Genomic DNA, 25,312 nt, shown 5'->3' with positions numbered 1-25,312 from the left:
GCCACACCCAGTCACCAACCTTAAAACGGCAAGGACGTCTGGATTTGTCAGCAAATACCTTCTCTCTGAAAGAAGCTTCCTTAAGAGCCCAATGGACCTTTTTCCATATGACTCTGAGTCGAGAGGCAGCTGATGAAGAAGAACCGGTGGTTTTAGGTCCCAGGGAGTTGGCTCGAGGATGGAATCCATAGACTGTAAAGAAGGGTGAATTTTTTGAGGCTGAATGATACGCGTTCAGAGGGCTAGGTACACCAAATAAAGATGCAATGTCCCAGTGCCAGCTTAGGATCAGAAGTCCTAATATATACTCATGCTGCACAACGGCAGCAGCAGCAGCACAAGTCACGAACACAGCAGGTATCAGCAACATTTCGATTATTTTACTTAATCGTCATCAGGCATAAAAACAATTAAACACAGCTCACCTTATATCCCCAAACCCGGCGTGCAAGCCGGTGCACGTTTTGCGGCGGCAGGAATGACCATCATCACAATGAGACAACAACCACCCGGAACCATGGCAACGCATAGTAACGTCGCCACGGAGACGGGCCTTGGAAGATGACATCACTTTTTTAGATGGATCCACCAGCAGCGAAAACCCTGCTACCAGCAGTACACGTACATAAAAAACATGGTGAAACAGGGAAAAATAGCAAATATACACTGTGAGCATATCAAAGGCACATAACAATAATGTAACAGAGGTAATAAACAACAATATAATAAAGGCATGATGATAATTCATAGAAAAGCATGAAGCATGAATAGTGCTTCTATTAAATCTTGTTCTAGAATATTAAGCCATGATGTTGATGTATGCATTGAACATGAGCATTCTGCTATACATAATCTTCCTGTTTCTGAGTTTGAGGCTCTTAGGAGTTTATCTGAGAATCCTGATATCATCGTCAGTCCCGCTGACAAAGGTGGGGCGGTGGTGATACAGGATTTATCAGTTTATGGTAGCGAAATTGAACATCAGCTTGCTGACACTGATGTCTATCAGCCACTGCTGCGGGATCGTACCGCTGAATTTTCTGCCATCTTAAAATCTAGGATTGATCGGGCTGTACTGGAGGGATGGATTGGCAGAACCTTGGGTGATGCGTTGTTACCTGCGTGGCCAGTGACCCCGGTCATGTACACCTTGCCCAAGATACAAAAACACGCCACCGTTCCTCCTGGCAGACCGATCATTGCGGCTTACAATTCCCTGTTCCAGAATTGTGCTGTATTTTTAGATGCCCTCCTGCAGCCATGTATAATTAATCATACTAAATACCTGTTAGACACTACTGCATTTATTAATAAATTACAGGCTGTGTGTGACATTCCCAGTAACAGCTTTTTGTGCAGCGTTGACGTATCAAGCCTGTACACTGTTATTCCCAATAATGCGGGGGTGCAGGCGGTACAGTGCAGGCGGTACGTCAACTTATTAGTGGCAATCCGCTATATACTGGTCCTTGTGTTGATCTTTTTTGTGATTTGCTGACCATTTTGCTCACGCACAACTACTTCATTCATGATGGGCATTTTTTCCTACAACTCTCTGGCTGTGCAATGGGGTCCAACGTGGCCCCATCATACGCCAATGCGTACATGTTTTTGGCTGAGCAGGAGATATTTTTTGATGATCCCTATGTGTCTGGCATGATATATTTTTATACCAGATACATTGACAACATCTTTCTGATCTGGACTGATGGGGCCACGTTGCTCATTGAGAGGGAAGCTTGCAGACTAAAGTGAAGCTTGATTACTTAAGTGACTTGTGAGTTGGAAACTGAAGCAGGTGAGTTAGAATACTGAAAAAGGTGAGTTTGAACACAGTCTAAATTTTCATATTCTAATTTATTATAATATATTCATCTTATTTCTATCCTATTGTAACCTGTTGCTCAAGTTTGACATTTAATTCATTTTATCTATATTTTTTCCAACATTGTATTTCATTTTACTCATTCACTATTATTTTCTCTTATCTTTGCCACACATTTATTGCACTCTGTTTCCCTCTTCACGCCTGCTCACATTTGCCTCACTTCTGACCTTCTCTGTTCCCTTCATCCTCTCACTTGTTGTTGTTTCATACTTAATTGGATTACTCAATCAACCTGATTTTACCCACTTGTCTCCTCTCTGACAGTTGTTCCTTGCCTGTTACCTTCTCTCCTCTTTCATACCCCAAGCTCTCTCACTCATCCTCGCACACATCCTCGCAATTCTACTACAGACGCTGTCTGTCCTCCTAAATCCCTCTCTGTCTGCTTTCACTAACCTACCCTCTCACCTCTGGTCCTCATGGCTGTTAATCGCTCAACTTCACTTTCTCCAACCGCTCCTCCCCCCTCCCATCTCATACCAATCCTGACCATTCGCCCCCGCACCCCCACCCTCCCAACGACCCCCCCTCGCTTCTGCAATCCCAAAAACCTTATCCACATAAATACACAACCCACCCCCCTCTTTCCTGTGCAATATGAAACGCCAGATCCATCTGCAACAAACTCCCTGCCATCCATGACCTATTCTTCTCTAGCGCATTCCACCTCCTTGCTATCACCGAGACCTGGCTCTCCACCTCTGATTCTGTCTCTCCAGCTGCTCTCTCCCAAGGTGAGACCCCACCAGCACCTTGGACTCTGTTCTGCTGGACATTTTCCTACACTCTGGATCCATCTTTTAACCCCTTGTGGTTTGCTTCAAATCAACAGGATTCCACTGTTTTCCAGAGACCGTGGACTTTATTTCAAAGGGTCCGATACGGTCATTTCATCAGTGAGGACTACACCATTTCCCCTCTCCCCTTTCCCTCTTCAGTAATTGGGAGCCAACATCACCCCAGGCCCAATTGGGCTCTATACTGATCAACTGCCAGTTGGGAGCAATGTCGCCCACCCCCAATTTTGGAACTTCATCCCACAATCATCCATCTACCAAGTGGGAAGTACATTTTGGAAACACCTCCAGTGGCCACGGAACTCACAGACATCTTCCAGGCCACACAACTAGAGAGGATCCACCACAAGTTGGCCGAGAGCTCCACTTTTCATCCAACAGCCCATCAAGGCAGAATATATCCTGCTCCCACAAATTGGGAGAACCATCCTGTTATATTGGACACTGCATATTCCAATTCATCACGGCAGGACGATCACTGAAACTATTGCCATTAAACAACCTTAAGGAGTGGTAACTATAAATTGAATTGCTCAAGTATTCTTACATCCAGAAGTACAAAATAAGATCCAACAGACAGAGTGTTTTATGCATGTTTTATTATATATATTTTATTGTTTATGTATATGTCACCCTTGTATATTGATTTTATTCAAATTCATACAGGTTACTTAACCATTTAATAAAATCTTTGTGAAGATAATCCAATCTCTAATATATAATTTTTTAAAATCTATTTCCATCTAATGTTGCCTCAGAACTCCAGTTCTGAACCCCCCCTTTTTTCTCTCCCACAGTGGCCTCTCTTTCTCTCACACTCCCAGGCCTGACGGTCGCCAAGGTGGCGGTGTGGGTTTTCTCCTCTCAGCCTCATGCACCCACAGTGTCATTCACCCTGAACCTTCTCTCCTTTTCTCCTCCTTTGAGTCTCACTCTATATATCTATACTACCCCTAACACCTCCGTGTCGCTGCAATCTACCGCCCCCCTGGCCCTATCTCCCAATTTCTTGACAACTTCGCCGCCTGGCTTCCACACTTCCTCTCCTCTGACCTGCCATCTGTCATTCTTGGTGACTTTAACATCCCCTTGGATAACCCTGCTGATCCTGGCACCTCCAAACTCCTCGCTCTCTGCTCCTCTCTTGGCCTATCTCAGTGGACTACCTCTCCCACCCACATCCAAGGACACTCCCTCGATCTCGTCTTCTTTCACTCTTGTTCCCTTACTGACTACACTATCTCGGATTTTCCTCTTTCTGACCATCACCTCATCTCCTTCTCCCTCACTGCTTCCCCCTCTCCCACCCCCCCTCCCAAGCGCATTGTCTCACGGCATAACGTCAACACACTTGATCTTGCTGCCTTCTCAAACACGCTGTGTCCTCTTCTCGCCCCAATCGCCGTCATGTCCTGCCCGAACCTCGCCGCCTCCCTCTATAATGACACCCTATCTTCGGCATTGGACTCTGCCTGCCCTCCCTCCTCTATCCCCCTTCGATGCTCCAACCCCCAACCGTGGCACTCGCCTATCACCCGATTCCTTAAAAAGTGCTCTCGCACTGCTGAGCGCTTCTGGAAGAAATCACGCTCCCTCGCGGATTATCTCCATTTTAAATTAATTCTTTCCTCCTTCAGCTCTGCCCTTGCTCTGACCAAGGAATCCTACTTTAAGTCCCTTATCCTTTCCCAATCATCCAATCCCCGCAGGCTCTTCACCACCTTCAACTCCTTGCTCCCCCCCCCCTCCTCCAGCTCTTCCATCCTCCATTGTAGCCGTTGATTTTGCAACCTACTTTTCACTCAAAATCTCCTCTCTCAGGACTGCCATCACTGCTGCCATGACCTCACCCTCTCCCTCCTCCCCTCCTACATCTCCACTCCCCTCCTTCCAACCCCTGTCCTCATTTTACCCCACCACTGCCGCTGAAGTCCATTCTATCCTTCAATCCGCTTCTCCCTCCACCTGCCCGCTCGATCCTATCCACCTCCAATATTATCCGTCGTCTCAGTCCGTCAGTCTGCTCTCACCTGGCTCACCTCTTTAATCTTTCCCTATCCTCTGGGATCTTATCTTCCTCCTTCAAACACGCTCTTGTCTCCCCAATTCTCAAAAAAACTAATCTGGACCCCAACTCTCCATCCAACTACAGGCCCATCTCCCTCCTCCCTTTTGCCTCCAAGCTCCTAGAACGTCTGACCTATAATCGTCTCCTAAGCCACCTTACTTTTAACTCCATTCTAAACCCCCTCCAATCCGGGAAACTGCCCTGACCAAAGTCACTAACGATCTACTATCGGCTAAATCCAAAGGCCTCTTCTCTATCCTCATCCAGCTTAATCTGTCGGCTGCCTTTGACACTGTTGACCACCCTCTCCTGCTCAACACCCTCCACTCCTTTGGCATCACTGGCACGGTCTTCTCCTGGTTCACCTCATACCTCTCTGATCGCTTCTTCTCCGTCTCCACTCCAAACTCCTCCTCTCCTACTACCCCGCAGCCAGTCGGTGTTCCTCAAGGGTCAGTCCTTGGCCCTCTCCTCTTCTCCCTCTACACCACCTCTCTGGGCACCCTCATCAGTTTTCATTACCACCTTTATGCTGATGATACCCTAATCTATCTCTCCTCCCCCGACCTATCCAAATCACTCCTGTCCAAGGTCTCCGAATGCCTCACGGCCATCTCAGCCTGGATGACCCAACGCTTCCTGAAACTAAACATGGCTAAAACTGAACTTCTAATCTTCCATCCCCCGAACATCCCCTCTTCTCCCACTATCTCCATCAGCATTGGTGAAACAGAGATCACCTCCACCGACCAAACGCGCTGCCTCGGTGTCATCATTGACTCCTCCCTCTCTTTCACCCTCACATTCGTGCTCTCTCACAGTCTTGCCGCTTTCACCTACGCAACATCTCATGCATCAGACCATTCCTCTCCGCTCTACCTCCACCTGCCCCCTCTGTCTATCTCTTCACTGGCTCCCCATTCCTTTCCGAGTTCTCTTTAAAGTCCTCACCACCACCTACAAGGCTCTCTCCTCCTCCACAGCTCCTTACCTCTCTTCACTGATCTCTATCCACACTCCCTCCCGTCCTCTTCGCTCCATCGCTGACCGCTGACTGACCTCTCACCTAATCACCTCCTCCCACTCCCGTGTCCAAGACTTCTCTCGCGCTGCCCCCCTGCACTGGAACAACCTCCCACCACCCATCAGGCTTTCTGATTCCCTTACCTCCTTCAAGCGCTCCCTCAAAACCCACTTTTTTGACTAGCCTATCCCTCCTCCTAACCTCTTTTGATCCTCCTATCCTGCCTCCGTTCCTACTTATCCTATTGTTTTTCGTTCGTCCACCCACCTCCTTTTAGTATGTTAACTCTTATGAGCAGGGCCCTCCTTCCTCACGTACTCACCCTACCTCTTTACCTCACCTGTGCTCCTGTCCTGTTCTTCACTTCCTCTACTTCATCTTCAGTCTCCTCGACAATTTTGACACCTACTTCTGAACTGATGCTGATTTTAGCTCTACCAGCTATACCCCTATTTATACTGTATTTTTCAACACACCCTGTACGTTACCTTGTCATTTGTTTTTTGTTTGCTATGTACGGCGCTGCGGACACTTTGTGGCGCCTTATAAATAAACGTACTACTACTACTACTGGGTCTAAGGATCAATTTATTGATTTCATTGGAAGACATAATTCATCATCTTCCCCTTTAAAATTGTCTTTTGTGATTGATGAAAGCAGGGTTTTCTCGATGTAGCTGTCTGCTTAGACCAGGGTCTCATTTCAACTTCTTTATTTAAGAAGTCTTAATCAAGGGAGAAGGGGGAAGGGGGAAAGAAATCTGCACAGGCTGATGCTTGAGCATCCGATTTGGCCCCAAATGGGACGATCTGGTTATATGGATCTCGAAGGGGGTGCAGCCAAAGACACTATGGGCCTTAATCTAGTTCACTCTTTCTGACAAAATCCTTCTTAGATGGACAACACCATGTGCACTGCAGGTGGGGCAGATGTTACTTGTGCAGAGAGAATTAGATTTGGGTGGGGTTCTACTTCAAAGAGAGATCTATATTGCAGTGTAAACATAAAGCAGCCAGTATTTTCCCCTCATAAAAACAAAATAAATCACCCAAATCGAATTCTCTCTGCACATTTTACATCTGCCCCCCTGCAGTGCACATGGTTTTGTCCATCTAAGAAGGATTTTGTCAGAAAGAGTGAACTAGAATAAGGCCCTATATATGATACAAAAATAGAGGGGGACAGAAAAGGAGTGTCTTCTTTGTTGGCGCACAGAGGTAATTTGAAAAGATGTTTATATTTAAAATTACAATTCTTTATTAATAATTGTTAAAAAACTGTCATTATTGTGAAATATAAGAAAATTGTGTATAATTAAATAAACAAATGTTTGTCAAGAAACAACGGTGTCCTTTTTGTATTTTCTTATTGTAGTTTCTGCGGAGTTATTCTGATTACGTCTTAGAATTAGACTTATAATTTTTAGGAAATTTTATGTAAGGTCCTTGTTGTACACAGTTTTGAAATATATTCTGATACGTGCGGTATCCCTACAGACTGTTGCAATTTATATAGTCTGTTACTTTATTTGTATGTGGTTTTAAATATTCCTCCACTGGGAAGCACTGTATCAGTTTAAAGATTTCAAATAAGTACACTGTTTCCACTGCTTTTGAATTGTAGTTCCTTAATATTGCAGGTTAATTGCCCGGACAATATTCACTAAACTTGTCGGCTTTATATCACTCCAAATGGTGACTTGCTACTCAGTGTGTAGTATTATATTATTCTTCTGAGTTTGCCGAGTTAAAGTCCCTGCAAAAAGACTTATAGTTCAGTGTTGTGCTTATATTAGCGTATGCAAGTGGTGTTCCTTACTAAAATTGTACCTAAAGAGGATCTTATACTCCACCAATTGTATTGAATGGTAAGGTGAAATGTGGTGTCACTAATACCTTGTTTTTAACTAGTCTTTAATCATAGACAGTGACAGAGCGCTTTTTATTTGTGTTGTGCGTCGATCATTAGTATGCCATATATTTGTCCATAGATGTGTTCTTTTATATGTTCAAACACATCTATATATATCACACTTTATTATAAGGATGATACTCTTTCATCCAGATATCAATTATCATGTAACATATGAGTGACCAATTAATTGCACAGTGTGTAGATTCACACCTTATGTTTGTGCAATTTATTTGATGTCCGATCAATTCAATTATCATATAACATGTGAGTGACCAATTAATTGCACAGTGTGTAGATTCACACTTTATGTTTGTGCAATTTATTTGATGACCAATCAATTGCACAGTGTGTGTTCACACCTTATGTATGTGCAATTTTGTTCAAATTTAGGGCATAGGTAGCATCATTTACAGGATATATCTGGCAGATATTTATATCGTAGGTGGCAGTGTGTTGTCTATTTTAGTCATAGAAGGCGCATTACAGCAAGTGCCGAGCAAGTATCTTATATTTAAATGCCGTTATTATTGCCCTGTGCAGTTCCAACTGCGGTATATCTGCCAGATATTTAGATTGTGGTTAGAGAGAGTGTATGCGGCCGGTGATGATTTGTTGATACAGATCGTATCTATACTGGATATGCGTCCGTTTTTAGATCATAGACGGCGCATCCCAATAATTTATCCGGTACTTGTGTAGTTTCACGGCGCCAGCATGGCGCCGTGCTACTTCCGTTTTTTACGCTCAGCAAACTATCTAAAATAAACTAACTTAACTCCATGCCAACATGGATAGTTCATACCCCCACTATCATTGTTGGCATGGAGTTGATTTTAGATAGCGTGGCGGGCGTAGCGAGCCACCGAGCCTGCAGCATGGGCGCCGTGGAACTACACAAGTACCATTTATCCAATATCAGCTTTACATACAGACTACTCCTATTCCAAAATATTAGCTGTATGTGTGTCATCTATCTTAAACATAGACGGCGCAGTACAGCAAGTGCCGGGCAGGTATCTATTTGAAGTGCCGGGATAGTTGCTCTGACACTTGCGGGTCTAGCTGCGATCGCTTCTACTTGATCTCTGTGCATGTGTCCGTCTTTCCCAATACTGGACGGTATATTACAGCAGATAACAGGTAGATTATGCTTTAGATGCCAAATTTATCTGTTATGATACTCGCGGTCTTTGCCGCGGACGCAGTAGCGCTTCTGTTTGTTTTAAGGGTGCAACATAATTAACATTCAATACATTTTAAATCATAATTTAAAACAAAGACATGGATCACCGTGACGCCGACGTGCATTTCATGGTTAACAGTTTTGTCAAGGCTGATACCTGCTGTGTTCGTGACTTCATTTCTCCGAGTGCTGCTGCCGTTGTGCAGCGTGAGTATATATATATATATATATATATATATATATATATATATATATATATATATATATATACATATACATACAGTATATAAACTTTTTTTATTTTTCTATTTCTATATTTATTTATTTTTACATTTATATTTATTTTTTATATTTATCACCTTTTTTTATAATTATTCTTGTACATATTTTCATTTTTATATACATTTACTTATATTTATATTTTTACTCCATTCTTTTGCCATCTATTTTTCACATTTAATTCTCACACTAATATTCACCATAATCACTTGTTAATTCATTTATATTTTGATATTTATTTTGATATCTATATAATCTTTATTTATATTTATTTCACTTTAATATTTTCTAAGTGCCCCATCTGTACTCATATTCATATACAGAATGCCTCTCATAGTGCATTGCATATACAGTAATCATCTCACACACATACATGTTGGATCTAAAGCAGCCTACAATGCTCCCTAGCGATTCATTTAGCAGTAATTGTCACCTTTGTTCACAATAGCTTATACCTACTAAACTAGGTTATAAATATCAGCAATAAGCATTATTGTATCTTTATTCATGTATTTAAAAAACATACTTTTTCCATACTCAATAAAGTATAAAATTATATTGACCGATTCTACACATTATACGTTCTACCACCCTGATAGACACAGTCTCAACATGCAGCTAAATGTTTTCAGCTGTTTAATCAGCCCATCAGTCGGGTATAAATGGCGTACACACTTCACACCACATTAGGCTTTCAGGTGATCAAGCCCACAAGGTGAAATGCGTTCTGCAGGCTCTCAGCAGTCCCCCGCTGCAGGGGGGATGTGACAGACTGCTCTCTGACACTCCTCAGTGTACCCGCTGGTACCACAGGTATTTTGTTCTCAATCTCTTCCTCAATACCTGTGTATTATTAGCCTCATATATACACACTACCTGTGTTGATTATCATAATAGAAAGGCTATCCTCTATAAAGCCATTGATTACCAGCGGGATATTGTTTATGATGTCACTATTACTGTTTCTTTAATTAATGACCTAATGCACGATCAATGCTTGATCTAAGTGACATCACACTGAACTTGTATAATTAGGTCCTATTTGAGGACCTGCGTGATCCTATTTTAGGTTTTGAATAGGCCCTATTTTAGTGTATCGCGCTAATTTCTAAGAGTGACATGTAACAATACACGAACCGTGTATGCTTACACCTAAAATAACACCACCACTTTCTACTGTATAAATATAATTCAATAAACATTCAGTAGTTATCTATTCATTCATTTTTCACACACAATTATTTGTGTACTAATTTGAGCGATCTTAGCCACCATAGTTTATATGAGACTGGAAATAAAAGTTAAGTTTTAATACATTCATCACTATTTATTGCAATAAAAGTGTGCCTCCCACAAGAAATCTCTTGGCTTACGGATTGTCCGTCCTCTACGGTTAACCATTATTACATATGAGTACTTGTTTATTCAATTTATTGGGGGCACCTCCAACATCAACAAATTACCCCATGTGGTAGGGGTTAACACATTGATTATTGTTGGTTTCTGTAAATGTTTCTGTATATTTTGTATACTTTGGGCAGTATTCAATGAGAAAAATTCTCCGTGTTTTATGGAGAATTTTTGCTTTTTTCGCCTTGGACGGAGCATTTTGCTCTCCAAAAGTGAACCACCCTATTCAATGTGAAATATTCGCTGTCTTTCTAAGTGATTTTCGCAGTCTCTCTCCGTGTAGAAATTCTCCATCTTTTGATGGAGAGCTGGAATGTGAACTTTTAAACTAAAAGGTTTTTTTTTTGTTTTTTTTTGGTGTAAAAAAATCAGGTTTTTTTTTCTGTGAAGGGGCATGTTATTTTTATTCATGTGCTTATAGCACATGAATATATATTTAATAAAAAAAATATATTTTTTTAATTATTTTTTTTTTTTTTACACAGTGCAGCCAGCAGGGGGCCGGAGCGCTCGAGCCGCTCATTAGATATTCATATATTCACTGCACCCGATCGTTAATATGCACGATCGGGTGCAGTGAATACTGGGTCCCCCGCTGGCTATAGGGGGGGGGCAGCCTGTGCTGCCTGGGTGAGCCCCCCTACCCTCCACATTCCTCTGGAGCAGCCAGGGAGACTTTAATCTCTCTGGCTGCTTCCATCCCCCGGCTCCCTGAAAGCTCCCTGCCGCGGACGCTCGTCCGATGCAGGGGTTAAGACTCGCCGCGAGTGGCGGCAAATCTTAAATACATTGAATATTTGAAATACATTGAAATACATTGAACATTGAGCAAGAGGCTCCGGAACACGGAGAGCGCATGGCGAGAGAAAAAAATCTCTCGCCATGCACAGAGAATTTTTTTCATTGAATACTGCCCTTTGCCCTGTGCGGGATACCATCCCTCTCTGTCTTGCCTGCATCCCTGCCAGAGGGTTGTGTGGGAAATTGCAGCTGTTTCCTAGCAGCCGCAGGTGTGGGAGAAAATGAAGGCGGAGCTGTTTCCATGTCACGGTCCGCTTCAGATGACAATCTTCTGACCAGCAGGTCTTTGCACCTTTGTAGACCGGAAACAGAGACACAGCATATGCTTTAAACCAAGGATCGAGCACGGTGGCCAGAATGTATTCCTCTGACTTTAACAGACTCACCCTAATATCCTGGCAAAGCGTATGGAGAGCTTCATCCACCAGAGCTACATGCTTTGCGGAATCGCAACGCTTTAGCTCCTCCTTCACTTTCTCCAGCTGCTTCTGCAACAGCCTGATCAGGGGAATCACCTGACTCAAACTGGCAGTATCAGAGCTGACTTCACGTGTGGCAAGTTCAAATGGCTGGAGAACCTTGAACAACACGGAAATAAGCCTCCACTGCGCTTGTCAGGTGCATCCCCGCTCCTCTGCCTCTGTTGTAAGCGACTGTGTAGGCTTGAATGGTAAGCTTTTTCTGCTTGTCCATCCTCTGCAGCATATAGAGGGTGGAGTTCTAGTGTGCCACCACCTCTTGTTTAAGCTGATGGCAGGGCAGGTTTAGGGGTTTTTGCTGCCGCTCCAGCTTTCGGCAGACAGTGGCAGATTGCAGAAAGTGTCCAGCAATTTTGCAGGCCACCGCAAGCATCTCTTGCACACTCCTGTCACTTTTTAGGAAATGTTGCACCACCAAATTTATAGTGTGGGCAAAACATGGCACGTGCTGGAAATTGCCCATGTGTAATGCCCGCACAATGTTACTGGTGTTGTCTGACACCACAAATCCCCTGGAAAGTCTGAGGGTGTAAACCACTGTGAAATGATTCCCCTCAGTTTCTCTAAGAGGTTGTCGGTGTTGTGCTTCTTACTGAAACCGGTGATGCACAGCGTAGCCTGCCTTGGAAGGAGGTGGCATGCAGGAAATGCTGCTGCGGAAGGCGATTCATCTACCCAGTCATATAGTCCTTAGTTTGCCCTGATCCACTTGTCCGTGGTTAAGTGGACAGTGGGTACAGTCGCATTTTTTAGGGCACTGAGGACACTTATTCGTACTTCTCTGTACAACCAGGGTATTGGCTGCCTAGTGAAGTGGAATCTAGACAGGATTTGGTACTGAGAACACAATACCTCCATAAACCGTCTAAATCCCACTCCACTGATGGCGGATACCGTACAAGCGTCTAACACCAACATAGCTGTCAAGGCTGCAGTTATCCGCTTTGCCATAGAATGACTGCTGTCGTACTTCAACCTCATGGCAAACGACTGTGGGACGGTCAATTGCTTAGTGAAAGATGTAGCAGCCTAACAACTTCACCTCTGGGATGATGACAGATTCCCAGCAGCGGCGGCAGTAGTAGGCGTAGCTCTGCAGGATCCTCCGGAGGAATCCCAGATAGAAGAGGAGTCAGTTAAGCCGGTGACATGGCCTGCAGGACTCCCACCGATCCGGATTGAGGAGGAAATTGACGAGGAGGGAGTTGCTGGTGTGCTTTTCAGGCCCTTGCATACAACAGGAGGGATTGGAGTTGGGGCAGACATAATTTGCCCCTTCAAAAGTGGCTAATAAAGGCAAAGCCTTAGCATCCGCAGGTACTGGCCACCAATCAGCACAGCTCAACAGAGGCACTGTAGAGTTCACTGTAACCAACCTAAACAGGAGTCACAGCTGCGGGGTAACACCCAAAATCATAACAGCAGGGCTACTTCATCAGCTTCCTTTATCTCCTAGATCTAAAGAACCTAGCACAATACAGAGATAAGCCTTTACGCTTGTTTTTCTCCCTGCTCCATCTCCTGCTGCTCACCCTCCTTAGGCTCTCTTACCTCCTTCGATCTCCTCACCCACCTCAGGCTCTCTTTGCTCCTCCGATTTCCTCACCCACCTCAGGCTCTCTTTGCTCCTCCGATTTCCTCACCCACCTCAGGCTCTCTTTGTTCCTCCGATTTCCTCACCCACCTCAGGCTCTCTTTGCTCCTCCGATTTCCTCACCCACCTCATGCTCTCTTTGCTCCTCCGATTTCCTCACCCACCTCAGGCTCTCTTTGCTCCTCCGATTTCCTCACCCACCTCAGGCTCTCTTTGCTCCTCCGATTTCCTCACCCACCTCAGGCTCTCTTTGCTCCTCCGATTTCCTCACCCACCTCAGGCTCTCTTTGCTTCTCCGATTTCCTCACCCACCTCAGGCTCTCTTTGTTCCTCCGATTTCCTCACCCACCTCAGGCTCTCTTTGCTCCTCCGATTTCCTCACCCACCTCAGGCTCTCTTTGCTCCTCCGATTTCCTCACCCACCTCAGGCTCTCTTTGCTCCTCCGATTTCCTCACCCACCTCAGGCTCTCTTTGCTCCTCCGATTTCCTCACCCACCTCAGGCTCTCTTTGCTCCTCCGATTTCCTCACCCACCTCAGGCTTGCTTTTATCCTTTGATTTCCTCACCCACCTCAGGCTCTATTACTCTTCGATCTCCTCACCCACCTCAGGCTCACTTTCCTTCATCCATCTCCTCACTTACCTCAGACTCCATGCTGATGTATTGTGGTGCAGCCTAGAAATGCACTTTGTGTTTGTGACAGCTTTCATTTTTTATTTGTAGAATGCAGTCATGATGCACCTGGTATAACATGGTAACCTTCAGTAGACATCTATGATGGGAGATACACTGCACATAGACTCTGTGTGCTCCATATGTTGGTTCTGCTATCCATGAGTCCAGGATATATATAGTGAATGACATTCGTTTTCCATCAATTTACCGTATAACTCAGATTAGTATAAAGGTTACTTTAATCATGTAACAATATAAAGACAGAATGTGACACTGTTTTGACCTCTTGTTGATTGGTCCCTTGAGAAAAAAGAAAACAAAATTAAATGATTTCTATAATTATGAGGAACGATATCAGGGTCTGAGCCTGAGGCTTCAGAGGGGGCTTCAGGCACATCTAGCAGCCAGAGACTGTCACCCATGGATGGCTCTGGGACATTGGACCCTTCCAGCTTAGGGCACTAGGGCTTGTTTCACAGACTCCGGGACCCGGGAGGAGTAGTAGTTGTAATTCCGCAGAGCTGCAAGAACCCCAGCGGAGTTCATGTGCTTTACATCCTTGTGATACTCAAATGGGTTCCCGTGGATATCCGTCAGCTTGCCTACAAGAGAACAATACATATGAATAAACTTCACCAAGAAGAGAGCATGGGGCTAGTCTGTGTCTCAAAGCAGGGGTCATGTACGATGGTGGGAGACAGCCTCACCCTGCCGGGTAACAGGCTTGTGTACATGTACGATGGTGGGAGACAGCCTCACCCTGCCGGGTAACATGCTTGTGTACATGTACGATGGTGGGAGACAGCCTCACCCTGCCGGGTAACATGCTTGTGCACATGTACGATGGTGGGAGACAGCCTCACCCTGCCGGGTAACAGGCTTGTGCACATGTACGATGGTGGGAGACAGCCTCACCCTGCCGGGTAACAGGCTTGTGTACATGTACGATGGTGGGAGACAGCCTCACCCTGCGGGGTAACATGCTTGTGTACATGTACGATGGTGGGAGACAGCCTCACCCTGCCGGGTAACAGGCTTGTGTACATGTACGATGGTGGGAGACAGCCTCACCCTGCGGGGTAACATGCTTGTGTACATGTACGATGGTGGGAGACAGCCTCACCCTGCCGGGTAACATGCTTGTGTACATGTACGATGGTGGGAGACAGCCTCGCCCTGCCGGGTAACATGCTTGTGCACATGTACGATGGCGGGAGACAGCCTCGCCCTGCCGGGTAACATGCTTGTGCACATGTACGATGGCGGGAGACAGCCTCGCCCTGCCGGGTAACATGCTTGTGCACATGTACGATGGCGGGAGACAGCCTCGCCCTGCCGGGTAACATGGTTGTGCACATGTACGATGGCGGGAGACAGCCTCGCCCTGCCGGGTAACATGCTTGTGCACATGTACGATGGCGGGAGACAGCCTCGCCCTGCCGGGTAACATGCTTGTGCACATGTACGATGGCGGGAGACAGCCTCACCCTGCCGGGTAACATGCTTGTGCACATGTACGATGGTGGGAGACAGCCTCACCCTGCCGGGTAACATGCTTGTGCACATGTACGATGGTGGGAGACAGCCTCGCCCTGCCGGGTAACATGCTTGTGCACATGTACGATGGTGGGAGACAGCCTCGCCCTGCCGGGTAACATGCTTGTGCACATGTACGATGGTGGGAGACAGCCTCGCCCTGCCGGGTAACATGCTTGTGCACATGTACGATGGTGGGAGACAGCCTCGCCCTGCCGGGTAACATGCTTGTGCACATGTACGATGGTGGGAGACAGCCTCGCCCTGCCAGGTAACAGGCTTGTGCACATGTACGATGGTGGGAGACAGCCTCGCCCTGCCGGGTAACATGCTTGTGTACATGTACGATGGTGGGAGACAGCCTCGCCCTGCCGGGTAACATGCTTGTGTACATGTACGATGGTGGGAGACAGCCTCGCCCTGCCGGGTAACATGCTTGTGCACATGTACGATGGTGGGAGACAGCCTCGCCCTGCCGGGTAACATGCTTGTGCACATGTACGATGGTGGGAGACAGCCTCGCCCTGCCGGGTAACATGCTTGTGCACATGTACGATGGTGGGAGACAGCCTCGCCCTGCCGGGTAACATGCTTGTACACATGTACGATGGTGGGAGACAGCCTCACCCTGCCGGGTAACATGCTTGTGCACATGTACGATGGTGGGAGACAGCCTCACCCTGCCGGGTAACATGCTTGTGCACATGTACGATGGTGGGAGACAGCCTCGCCCTGCCGGGTAACATGCTTGTGCACATGTACGATGGTGGGAGACAGCCTCGCCCTGCCGGGTAACATGCTTGTGCACATGTACGATGGTGGGAGACAGCCTCGCCCTGCCGGGTAACATGCTTGTGCACATGTACGATGGTGGGAGACAGCCTCGCCCTGCCGGGTAACATGCTTGTGCACATGTACGATGGCGGGAGACAGCCTCGCCCTGCCGGGTAACATGCTTGTGCACATGTACGATGGCGGGAGACAGCCTCGCCCTGCCGGGTAACATGCTTGTGCACATGTACGATGGCGGGAGACAGCCTCGCCCTGCCGGGTAACATGCTTGTGCACATGTACGATGGCGGGAGACAGCCTCGCCCTGCCGGGTAACATGCTTGTGCACATGTACGATGGCGGGAGACAGCCTCGCCCTGCCGGGTAACATGCTTGTGCACATGTACGATGGCGGGAGACAGCCTCGCCCTGCCGGGTAACAGGCTTGTGTACATGTACGATGGTGGGAGACAGCCTCGCCCTGCCGGGTAACATGCTTGTGTACATGTACGATGGTGGGAGACAGCCTCGCCCTGCCGGGTAACAGGCCTGTGTACATGTACGATGGTGGGAGACAGCCTCACCCTGCCGGGTAACATGCTTGTGTACATGTGCGATGGTGGGAGACAGCCTCACCCTGCCGGGTAACATGCTTGTGTACATGTGCGATGGTGGGAGACAGCCTCGCCCTGCCGGGTAACATGCTTGTGTACATGTACGATGGTGGGAGACAGCCTCGCCCTGCCGGGTAACATGCTTGTGCACATGTACGATGGTGGGAGACAGCCTCGCCCTGCGGGGTAACATGCTTGTGCACATGTACGATGGTGGGAGACAGCCTCACCCTGCGGGGTAACATGCTTGTGCACATGTACGGTGGTGGGAGACAGCCTCGCCCTGCCGGGTAACATGCTTGTGTACATGTACGGTGGTGGGAGACAGCCTCGCCCTGCCGGGTAACATGCTTGTGCACATGTACGATGGTGGGAGACAGCCTCGCCCTGCCGGGTAACAGGCCTGTGTACATGTACGATGGTGGGAGACAGCCTCGCCCTGCCGGGTAACAGGCCTGTGTACATGTACGATGGTGGGAGACAGCCTCGCCCTGCCGGGTAACATGCTTGTGTACATGTGCGATGGTGGGAGACAGCCTCGCCCTGCCGGGTAACAGGCCTGTGTACATGTACGATGGTGGGAGACAGCCTCGCCCTGCCGGGTAACAGGCCTGTGTACATGTACGATGGTGGGAGACAGCCTCACCCTGCCGGGTAACATGCTTGTGTACATGTACGATGGTGGGAGACAGCCTCACCCTGCCGGGTAACATGCTTGTGCACAGGGACTAGCGTCTGACACATTTGGTTGTAAGTATTTTACACACATATCAGTAACATATGGCATAAGGGAGATTAGAGTTTAATAGCTTAGTTCCTCTCTTTTCTTATTCCCTTTCGGCTTAGCCCTCCTGCAAGGTTCCGTATATTTAATATTAGTATTATATTTATTGCAGAACATCTGTGCTTATGAAGCTGCACATCCACCTAGACGGAGAACCAATCTTCCCAGGGGCTCTGCTAGTACTAGATTACAGCGTAGATGGCGGAGCTTTACGGGGAGGAGGAGCAGTTACAGGCGGCTACTGATTGGTCCAATAGCCCACGCCCTCACCTCACAGTTACTGAGGCTTCAGATGCATGAGAACTATTGTCACTTGCTGCATTTAGGCACAGACTGGGTCCCTGTCCCACTGCATCTCCACACTGTCCCTGCTGATCGGGGTATAGTGGGGTCCCTGTCCCACTGCATCTCCACACTGTCCCTGCTGATCGGGGTATAGTGGGGTCCCTGTCCCACTGCATCTCCACACTGTCCCTGCTGATCTGGATATAGTGGGGTCCCTGTCCCACTGCATCTCCACACTGTCCCCGCTGATCGGGGTATATTGGGGTCCCTGTCCCACTGCATCTCCACACTCTCCCCGCTGATCGGGGTATAGTGGGGTCCCTGTCCCACTGCATCTCCACACTGTCCCTGCTGATCGGGGTATAGTGGGGTCCCTGTCCCACTGCATCTCCACACTGTCCCCACTGATCTGGGTATAGTGGGGTCCCTGTCCCACTGCATCTCCACACTGTCCCCACTGATCTGGGTATAGTGGGGTCCCTGTCCCACTGCATCTCCACACTGTCCCTGCTGATCTGGATATAGTGGGGTCCCTGTCCCACTGCATCTCCACACTGTGCCCGCTGATCGGGGTATAGTGGGGTCCCTGTCCCACTGCATCTCCACACTGTCCCCGCTGATCGGGGTATAGTGGGGTCCCTGTCCCACTGCATCTCCACACTGTCCCTGCTGATCGGGGTATAGTGGGGTCCCTGTCCCACTGCATCTCCACACTGTCCCCGTTGATCTGGGTATAGTGGGGTCCCTGTCCCACTGCATCTCCACACTGTCCCCGCTGATCGGGGTATAGTGGTGTCCCTGTCCCACTGCATCTCCACACTGTCCCCGCTGATCGTGGCATAGTGGGGTCCCTGTCCCACTGCATCTCCACACTGTCCCTGCTGATCGGGGTATAGTGGGGTCCCTGTCCCACTGCATCTCCACACTGTCCCCGCTGATTGTGGCATAGTGGGGTCCCTGTCCCACTGCATCTCCACACTGTGCCCGCTGATCGGGGTATAGTGGGGTCCCTGTCCCACTGCATCTCCACACTGTCCCCACTGATCTGGGTATAGTGGGGTCCCTGTCCCACTGCATCTCCACACTGTCCCTGCTGATCGTGGTATAGTGGGGTCCCTGTCCCACTGCATCTCCACACTGTCCCCACTGATCTGGGTATAGTGGGGTCCCTGTCCCACTGCATCTCCACACTATCCCCACTGATCGTGGCATAGTGGGGTCCCTGTTCCACTGCATCTTCACACTGTCCCCGCTGATCATGGCATAGTGGGGTCCCTGTCCCACTGCATCTTCACACTGTCCCCGCTGATCGTGGCATAGTGGGGTCCCTGTTCCACTGCATCTTCACACTGTCCCCGCTGATCATGGCATAGTGGGGTCCCTGTCCCACTGCATCTCCACACTTTCCCTGCTGATCGGGGTATAGTGGGGTCCCTGGGTTGGAAAAAAGATACAATTGTATCTTTAGGGGCGCCAAAACGAAGTTGCCCTATGAAGCTGCAACCAAAAGAAGGGGGTGTCGGCCCCTAATTTTGTAACAAAGAGAAAGAGGGGGTATGGTTGCGCTAATAATGAAATAATAAATTTATATACAATTTTGTATTTATATATTGTATATAAATTTATTATTTAATTATTAGCGCAACCATAGTGGGGTCCCTGTCCCACTGCATCTCCACACTGTCCCCGTTGATCTGGGTATAGTGGGGTCCCTGTCCCACTGCATCTCCACACTGTCCCCACTGATCGTGGTATAGTGGGGTCCCTGTCCCACTGCATCTCCACACTGTCCCCACTGATCGTGGTATAGTGGGGTCCCTGTCCCACTGCATCTCCATACTGTCCCCGCTGATCTTGGCATAGTGGGGTCCCTGTCCCACTGCATCTCCACACTGTCATGAGAGGAGTGACCGGATGAGAGGACGAGTATCGTCCCTCCATCTGGTCACACGTGTAACTCCCCCGATACTCATCCTCCCACCTGGTCACACGGGTCACAGCTCCCCTCCCTGATACTCGTCCTCCCGCCTGGTCACATGTGTAACTCCCCCTGATACTCGTCCTCCCACCTGGTCACACGGATCACTCCCCTGATACTCATCCTCCTATACGTGTCACTCCGAGTGAGAGGTGTGCCCGGCCAGAGTGAGGTACGTGTGAGAGGTGTGCCAGGCCCAAGTGAGGTGCGTGTGCCCGGCCACAGTGAGGTGCGTGTGCCCGGTGTGCCCGGCCAGAGTGTGGTGCGTGTGACCGGTGTGCCCGCCCAGAGTGCGGTGCTTGTGACCGGTACTGTATGCCCAGCTAGAGTGAGGTGCGTGTGACCGGTGTGCCCGGCCAGAGTGAGGTGCGTGTGACCGGTGTGCCCGGCCAGAGTGTGGTGCGTGTGACCGGTGTGCCCGGCCCCAGTGAGGTGCGTGTGCCTGGCCACAGTGAGGTGCGTGTGCCCGGCCAGAGTGAGGTGCGTGTGACCGGTGTGCCCAGCCAGAGTGTGGTGCGTGTGACCGGTGTGCTCGGCCAGAGTGTGGTGCGTGTGACCGGTGTGCCCGGCCAGAGTGTGGTGCGTGTGACCGGTGTGCCCGGCCAGAGTGTGGTGCGTGTGAGAGGTGTGCCCGGCCAGACTAAGGTGCGTGTAAGAGGTGTGCCCAGCCAGAGTGAGGTGCGTGTGATCGGTGTGCCCGGCCACAGTGGGGTGCACGCACGCACACACACACATACGACATCTTACCTCCCGCAGCGTGCAGGACCGCCTCAGGTGCACATGTGTCCCATTTCTTACAGCCAGGGCTGGCAAACACATAGGCCGAGGCCTGGCCTTCAATTAGCTGAATGATCTGAGGGTAAGGAGATAGGGGTCAGGACTCTCGGGGGGATTTTCTGCAGTTTCCTCTAAGTCATTTGGAGATTGTCATTGTTTATTTTTTAGCAAACTAGAGATACAGTAAGTGTCAGGAGGGAGTTGGGGTATCGGGGGAGGGGGTCCCCTTGTACTGTAATGTATTAATACACTTGGGCGGAACGGTATCTGGGCTCATGATAGGTCGACCTGTGCCGACAGGCAGTATATAATCCACTATCACGTGGAGAGAGAATATAACAGTGTGCTAAGTGCAGCGAGCCATGCGAGGGGACGTGGTACACTTAGATGTGTCCATACCTACCTAGGTCCACATAGACACCCCAAAAAACATGACAAACTCATGCCAACCTTTTTCATGTCAACCTTTCCCCCCCTGTCCACCTATAGTGGTCGACTTTATGACTATAGACCTAGACATTGTAGATCTAAAATACCATAACCGGGCGGAAAGCGGACCCTTATAGATAGACATAGGGGGCGGAACGCGGACCCTTATAGACATAGGGGGCGGAACGCGGACCCTTATAGACATAGGGGGCGGAACGCGGACCCTTATAGATAGACATAATGGGCGGAACGCGGACCCTTATAAATAGACATAGCGGGCAGACGCGGAACCTTATAGATAGACATTGGGGTGTGGAACGCGGACCCTTATAGATAGACATAGGGGGCGGAACGCGGACCCTTATAGATAGACATAGGGGGCGGAACGCGGACCCTTATAGACATAGGGGGCGGAACTCGGACCCTTATAAATAGACATAGCGGGCAGACGCGGAACCTTATAGATAGACATAGGGGGCGGAACGCGGACCCTTATAAATAGACATAGCGGGCAGACGCGGAACCTTATAGATAGACATAGGGGGCGGAACGCGGACCCTTATAAATAGACATAGCGGGCAGACGCGGAACCTTATAGATAGACATTGGGGTGTGGAACGCGGACCCTTATAGATAGACATAGGGGGCGGAACGCGGACCCTTATAGATAGACATAGGGGGCGGAACGCGGACCCTTATAAATAGACATAGGGGGCAGACGCGGAACCTTATAGATAGACATAGCGGGCAGACGCGGACCCTTATAGATAGACATAGGGGCCGGAACGCGGACCCTTATAGATAGACATAGGGGCCGGAACGCGGACCCTTATAGATAGACATAGGGGCCGGAACGCGGACCCTTATAGATAGACATAGGGGGGCGGAACGCGGACCCTTAAAGATAGACATAGGGGGGGGCGGAACGCGGACCCTTATAGATAGACATAGGGGGGGGCGGAACGCGGACCCTTATAGATAGACATAGGGGGGGGGGGGGGCGGAACGCGGACCCTTATAGATAGACATAGGGGGGGGGCGGAACGCGGACCCTTATAGATAGACATAGGGGGGGGCGGAATGTGGACCCTTATAGATAGACATAGGGGGCGGAACGCGGACCCTTATAGATAGACAAAGGGAGCGGAACGCGGACCCTAATAGATAGACAAAGGGAGCGGAACGCGGACCCTTATAGATAGACAAAGGGAGCGGAACGCGGACCCTTATAGATAGACAAAGGGAGTGTGAACGCGGACCCTTATAGATAGACATAGGGGGCGGAACGTGGACCCTTATAAATAGACATAGGGGGCGGAACGCGGACCCTTATAGATAGACCAAGGGGGCGAAACGCGGACCCTTATAGATAGACATAGGGGGCGGAACGTGGACCCTTATAGACATGGGGGCGGAACGTGGACCCTTATAGATTGACATAGGGGGCGGAACGCGGACTCTTATAGATAGACATAGGGAGCGGAACGAGGACCCTTATAGATATACATAGGGGGCGGAACGCGGACCCTAATAGATAGACATAGGGGGCGGACACTTTCCCCAGCTGTGGTATTACCCTGCTGGCTGTTTGGGCCCGGTGCTGGTTGCCAAAATACGGGGGACCCCTAGTCATATTGTCCCCAAGGACCGGTCCTTAAGAAATCCAGGGGATCCCCCATGATTTTTGTTCCCTGCATTTCTGAAACTAGGACCGGTTCTTTGAGCCCGGGGCTGGTTTTACTCTGGAGGGGGGACCCCACACACAGTTTTTTTTACTGAAAACCGCACATTACCATGTCTAAAATAAAAAAATCACATGTGCATTCATTTGCATACGTTCATGACCAAAAACCCCACTTTTTCACGACCTTCTCGCTTATATCTGTACATGTATGGCCACCCTAAGTTCCGAGTATATTCAGCAGGTGTCGGCACTTTCACAGCCACCGACGCCAGTCATTAGAAGTAATGGCAGACTGGCCGACACTGCAGTCCAGCTATAATAATGACATTTGCACACAGGAGGAATCACCTTATTTCCGGCTCCGCCCACGCGTACAACCTTGTCCGGGTTTATTGCCTCAATGCAGTCATTCACCAGCTTGCTGCTGTGCGACCTTGTGGTGGTGACAATGTGCTGACCTTCCGGAACTTCTTTCAGCTGAAATCCAAATGCTCCCAGGCCCAATACACCCCAAATAGTCCTTCCCAGCACAGCGGCGTCCCCGGCCTGTAATCAGATACACAGAGATGGGACAGAATCATACAAATCAGTTATGTTGGGGACATTGGAAGCTGCCAGATATCGGCCAATAAGTATTCCATACCTCGTACCTCGGACCCTAGTAAATGAACAGGATGATGTCATTCACGCTCTAGCAGATGCCGCAAAGGGGCTGACTATGGTGACCTCTAACATACATTAGCTATAATCTAATAGCATCCAATGTGTTCTGACGCACTGCAGACCATTGCCTGGTGCAATCATCGGGAACTGCCTGTATACAAAGGCCTTAGGGGGGATTGTGGTTTACTAGGTAAGCTGCAAAGCCGTAGTCCGAATCCCCGCAGCAGCCGATTCCCCTCGGTACCACACGAGGGGACGTGTACTGAGAACACACCCCCTCGCATGTCTCCGCTGCAGCCGATTCCCCTCGCGTAACGAGAACACACCCCCTCGCATGTCTCCGCTGCAGCCGATTCCCCTCGCGTAACGAGAACACACCCCCTCGCATGTCTCCGCTGCAGCCGATTCCCCTCGCGTAACGAGAACACACCCCCTCGCATGTCTCCGCTGCAGCCGATTCCCCTCGCGTAACGAGAACACATCCCCTCGCATGTCTCCGCTGCAGCCGATTCCCCTCGTGTAACGAGAACACATCCCCTCGCATGTCTCCGCTGCAGCCGATACCCCTCGCGTAACGAGAACACACCCCCTCGCATGTCTCCGCTGCAGCCGATTCCCCTCGCGTAACGAGAACACACCCCCTCGCATGTCTCCGCTGCAGCCGATTCCCCTCGCGTAACGAGAACACACCCCCTCGCATGTCTCCGCTGCAGCCGATTCCCCTCGCGTAACGAGAACACATCCCCTCGCATGTCTCCGCTGCAGCCGATTCCCCTCGCGTAACGAGAACACACCCCCTCGCATGTCTCCGCTGCAGCCGATTCCCCTCGTGTAACGAGAACACATCCCCTCGCATGTCTCCGCTGCAGCCGATACCCCTCGCGTAACGAGAACACACCCCCTCGCATGTCTCCGCTGCAGCCGATTCCCCTCGCGTAACGAGAACACACCCCCTCGCATGTCTCCGCTGCAGCCGATTCCCCTCGCGTAACGAGAACACATCCCCTCGCATGTCTCCGCTGCAGCCGATTCCCCTCGTGTAACGAGAACACATCCCCTCGCATGTCTCCGCTGCAGCCGATACCCCTCGCGTAACGAGAACACACCCCCTCGCATGTCTCCGCTGCAGCCGATACCCCTCGCGTAACAAGAACACACACCCTCGCATGTCTCCGCTGCAGCCGATTCCCCTCGTGTAACGAGAACACATCCCCTCGCATGTCTCCGCTGCAGCCGATACCCCTCGCGTAACGAGAACACACCCCCTCGCATGTCTCCGCTGCAGCCGATTCCCCTCGCGTAACGAGAACACACCCCCTCGCATGTCTCCGCTGCAGCCGATTCCCCTCGCGTAACGAGAACACACCCCCTCGCATGTCTCCGCTGCAGCCGATTCCCCTCGCGTAACGAGAACACATCCCCTCGCATGTCTCCGCTGCAGCCGATTCCCCTCGCGTAACGAGAACACACCCCCTCGCATGTCTCCGCTGCAGCCGATTCCCCTCGCGTAACGAGAACACACCCCCTCGCATGTCTCCGCTGCAGCCGATTCCCCTCGCGTAACGAGAACACACCCCCTCGCATGTCTCCGCTGCAGCCGATTCCCCTCGCGTAACGAGAACACACCCCCTCGCATGTCTCTGCTGCAGCCGATTCCCCTCACGTAACGAGAACACA

General features: G+C 49.5%; 1 protein-coding gene across 3 annotated transcripts in view; it reads right to left on the bottom strand.

Annotated features, from left to right (window-relative positions):
* Window positions 1-14,335: 14,335 nt before the first annotated feature.
* Window positions 14,336-25,312, bottom strand: part of BPNT1 (3'(2'), 5'-bisphosphate nucleotidase 1) — a 40,102-nt gene continuing 29,125 nt past the window's right edge. For all 3 annotated transcript variants that reach the window (XM_083175134.1, XM_083175135.1, XM_083175137.1), the window contains 3 exons: window positions 23,321-23,518; window positions 20,830-20,935; window positions 14,336-14,716 (listed from right to left, as the gene is read on the bottom strand). In XM_083175134.1, coding sequence (XP_083031260.1) covers window positions 14,568-14,716; window positions 20,830-20,935; window positions 23,321-23,518 — 453 coding nt within the window. In that variant the 3' untranslated portion in view covers window positions 14,336-14,567. The remainder of the gene's footprint in view (window positions 14,717-20,829; window positions 20,936-23,320; window positions 23,519-25,312) is intronic.

Source organism: Crinia signifera, chromosome 3 (genome assembly GCF_055691185.1).
Source record: "Crinia signifera chromosome 3, ASM5569118v1, whole genome shotgun sequence".
NCBI classification, from domain to species: domain Eukaryota; kingdom Metazoa; phylum Chordata; class Amphibia; order Anura; family Myobatrachidae; genus Crinia; species Crinia signifera.
This window is presented reverse-complemented; position numbering and strand designations above follow the sequence as displayed.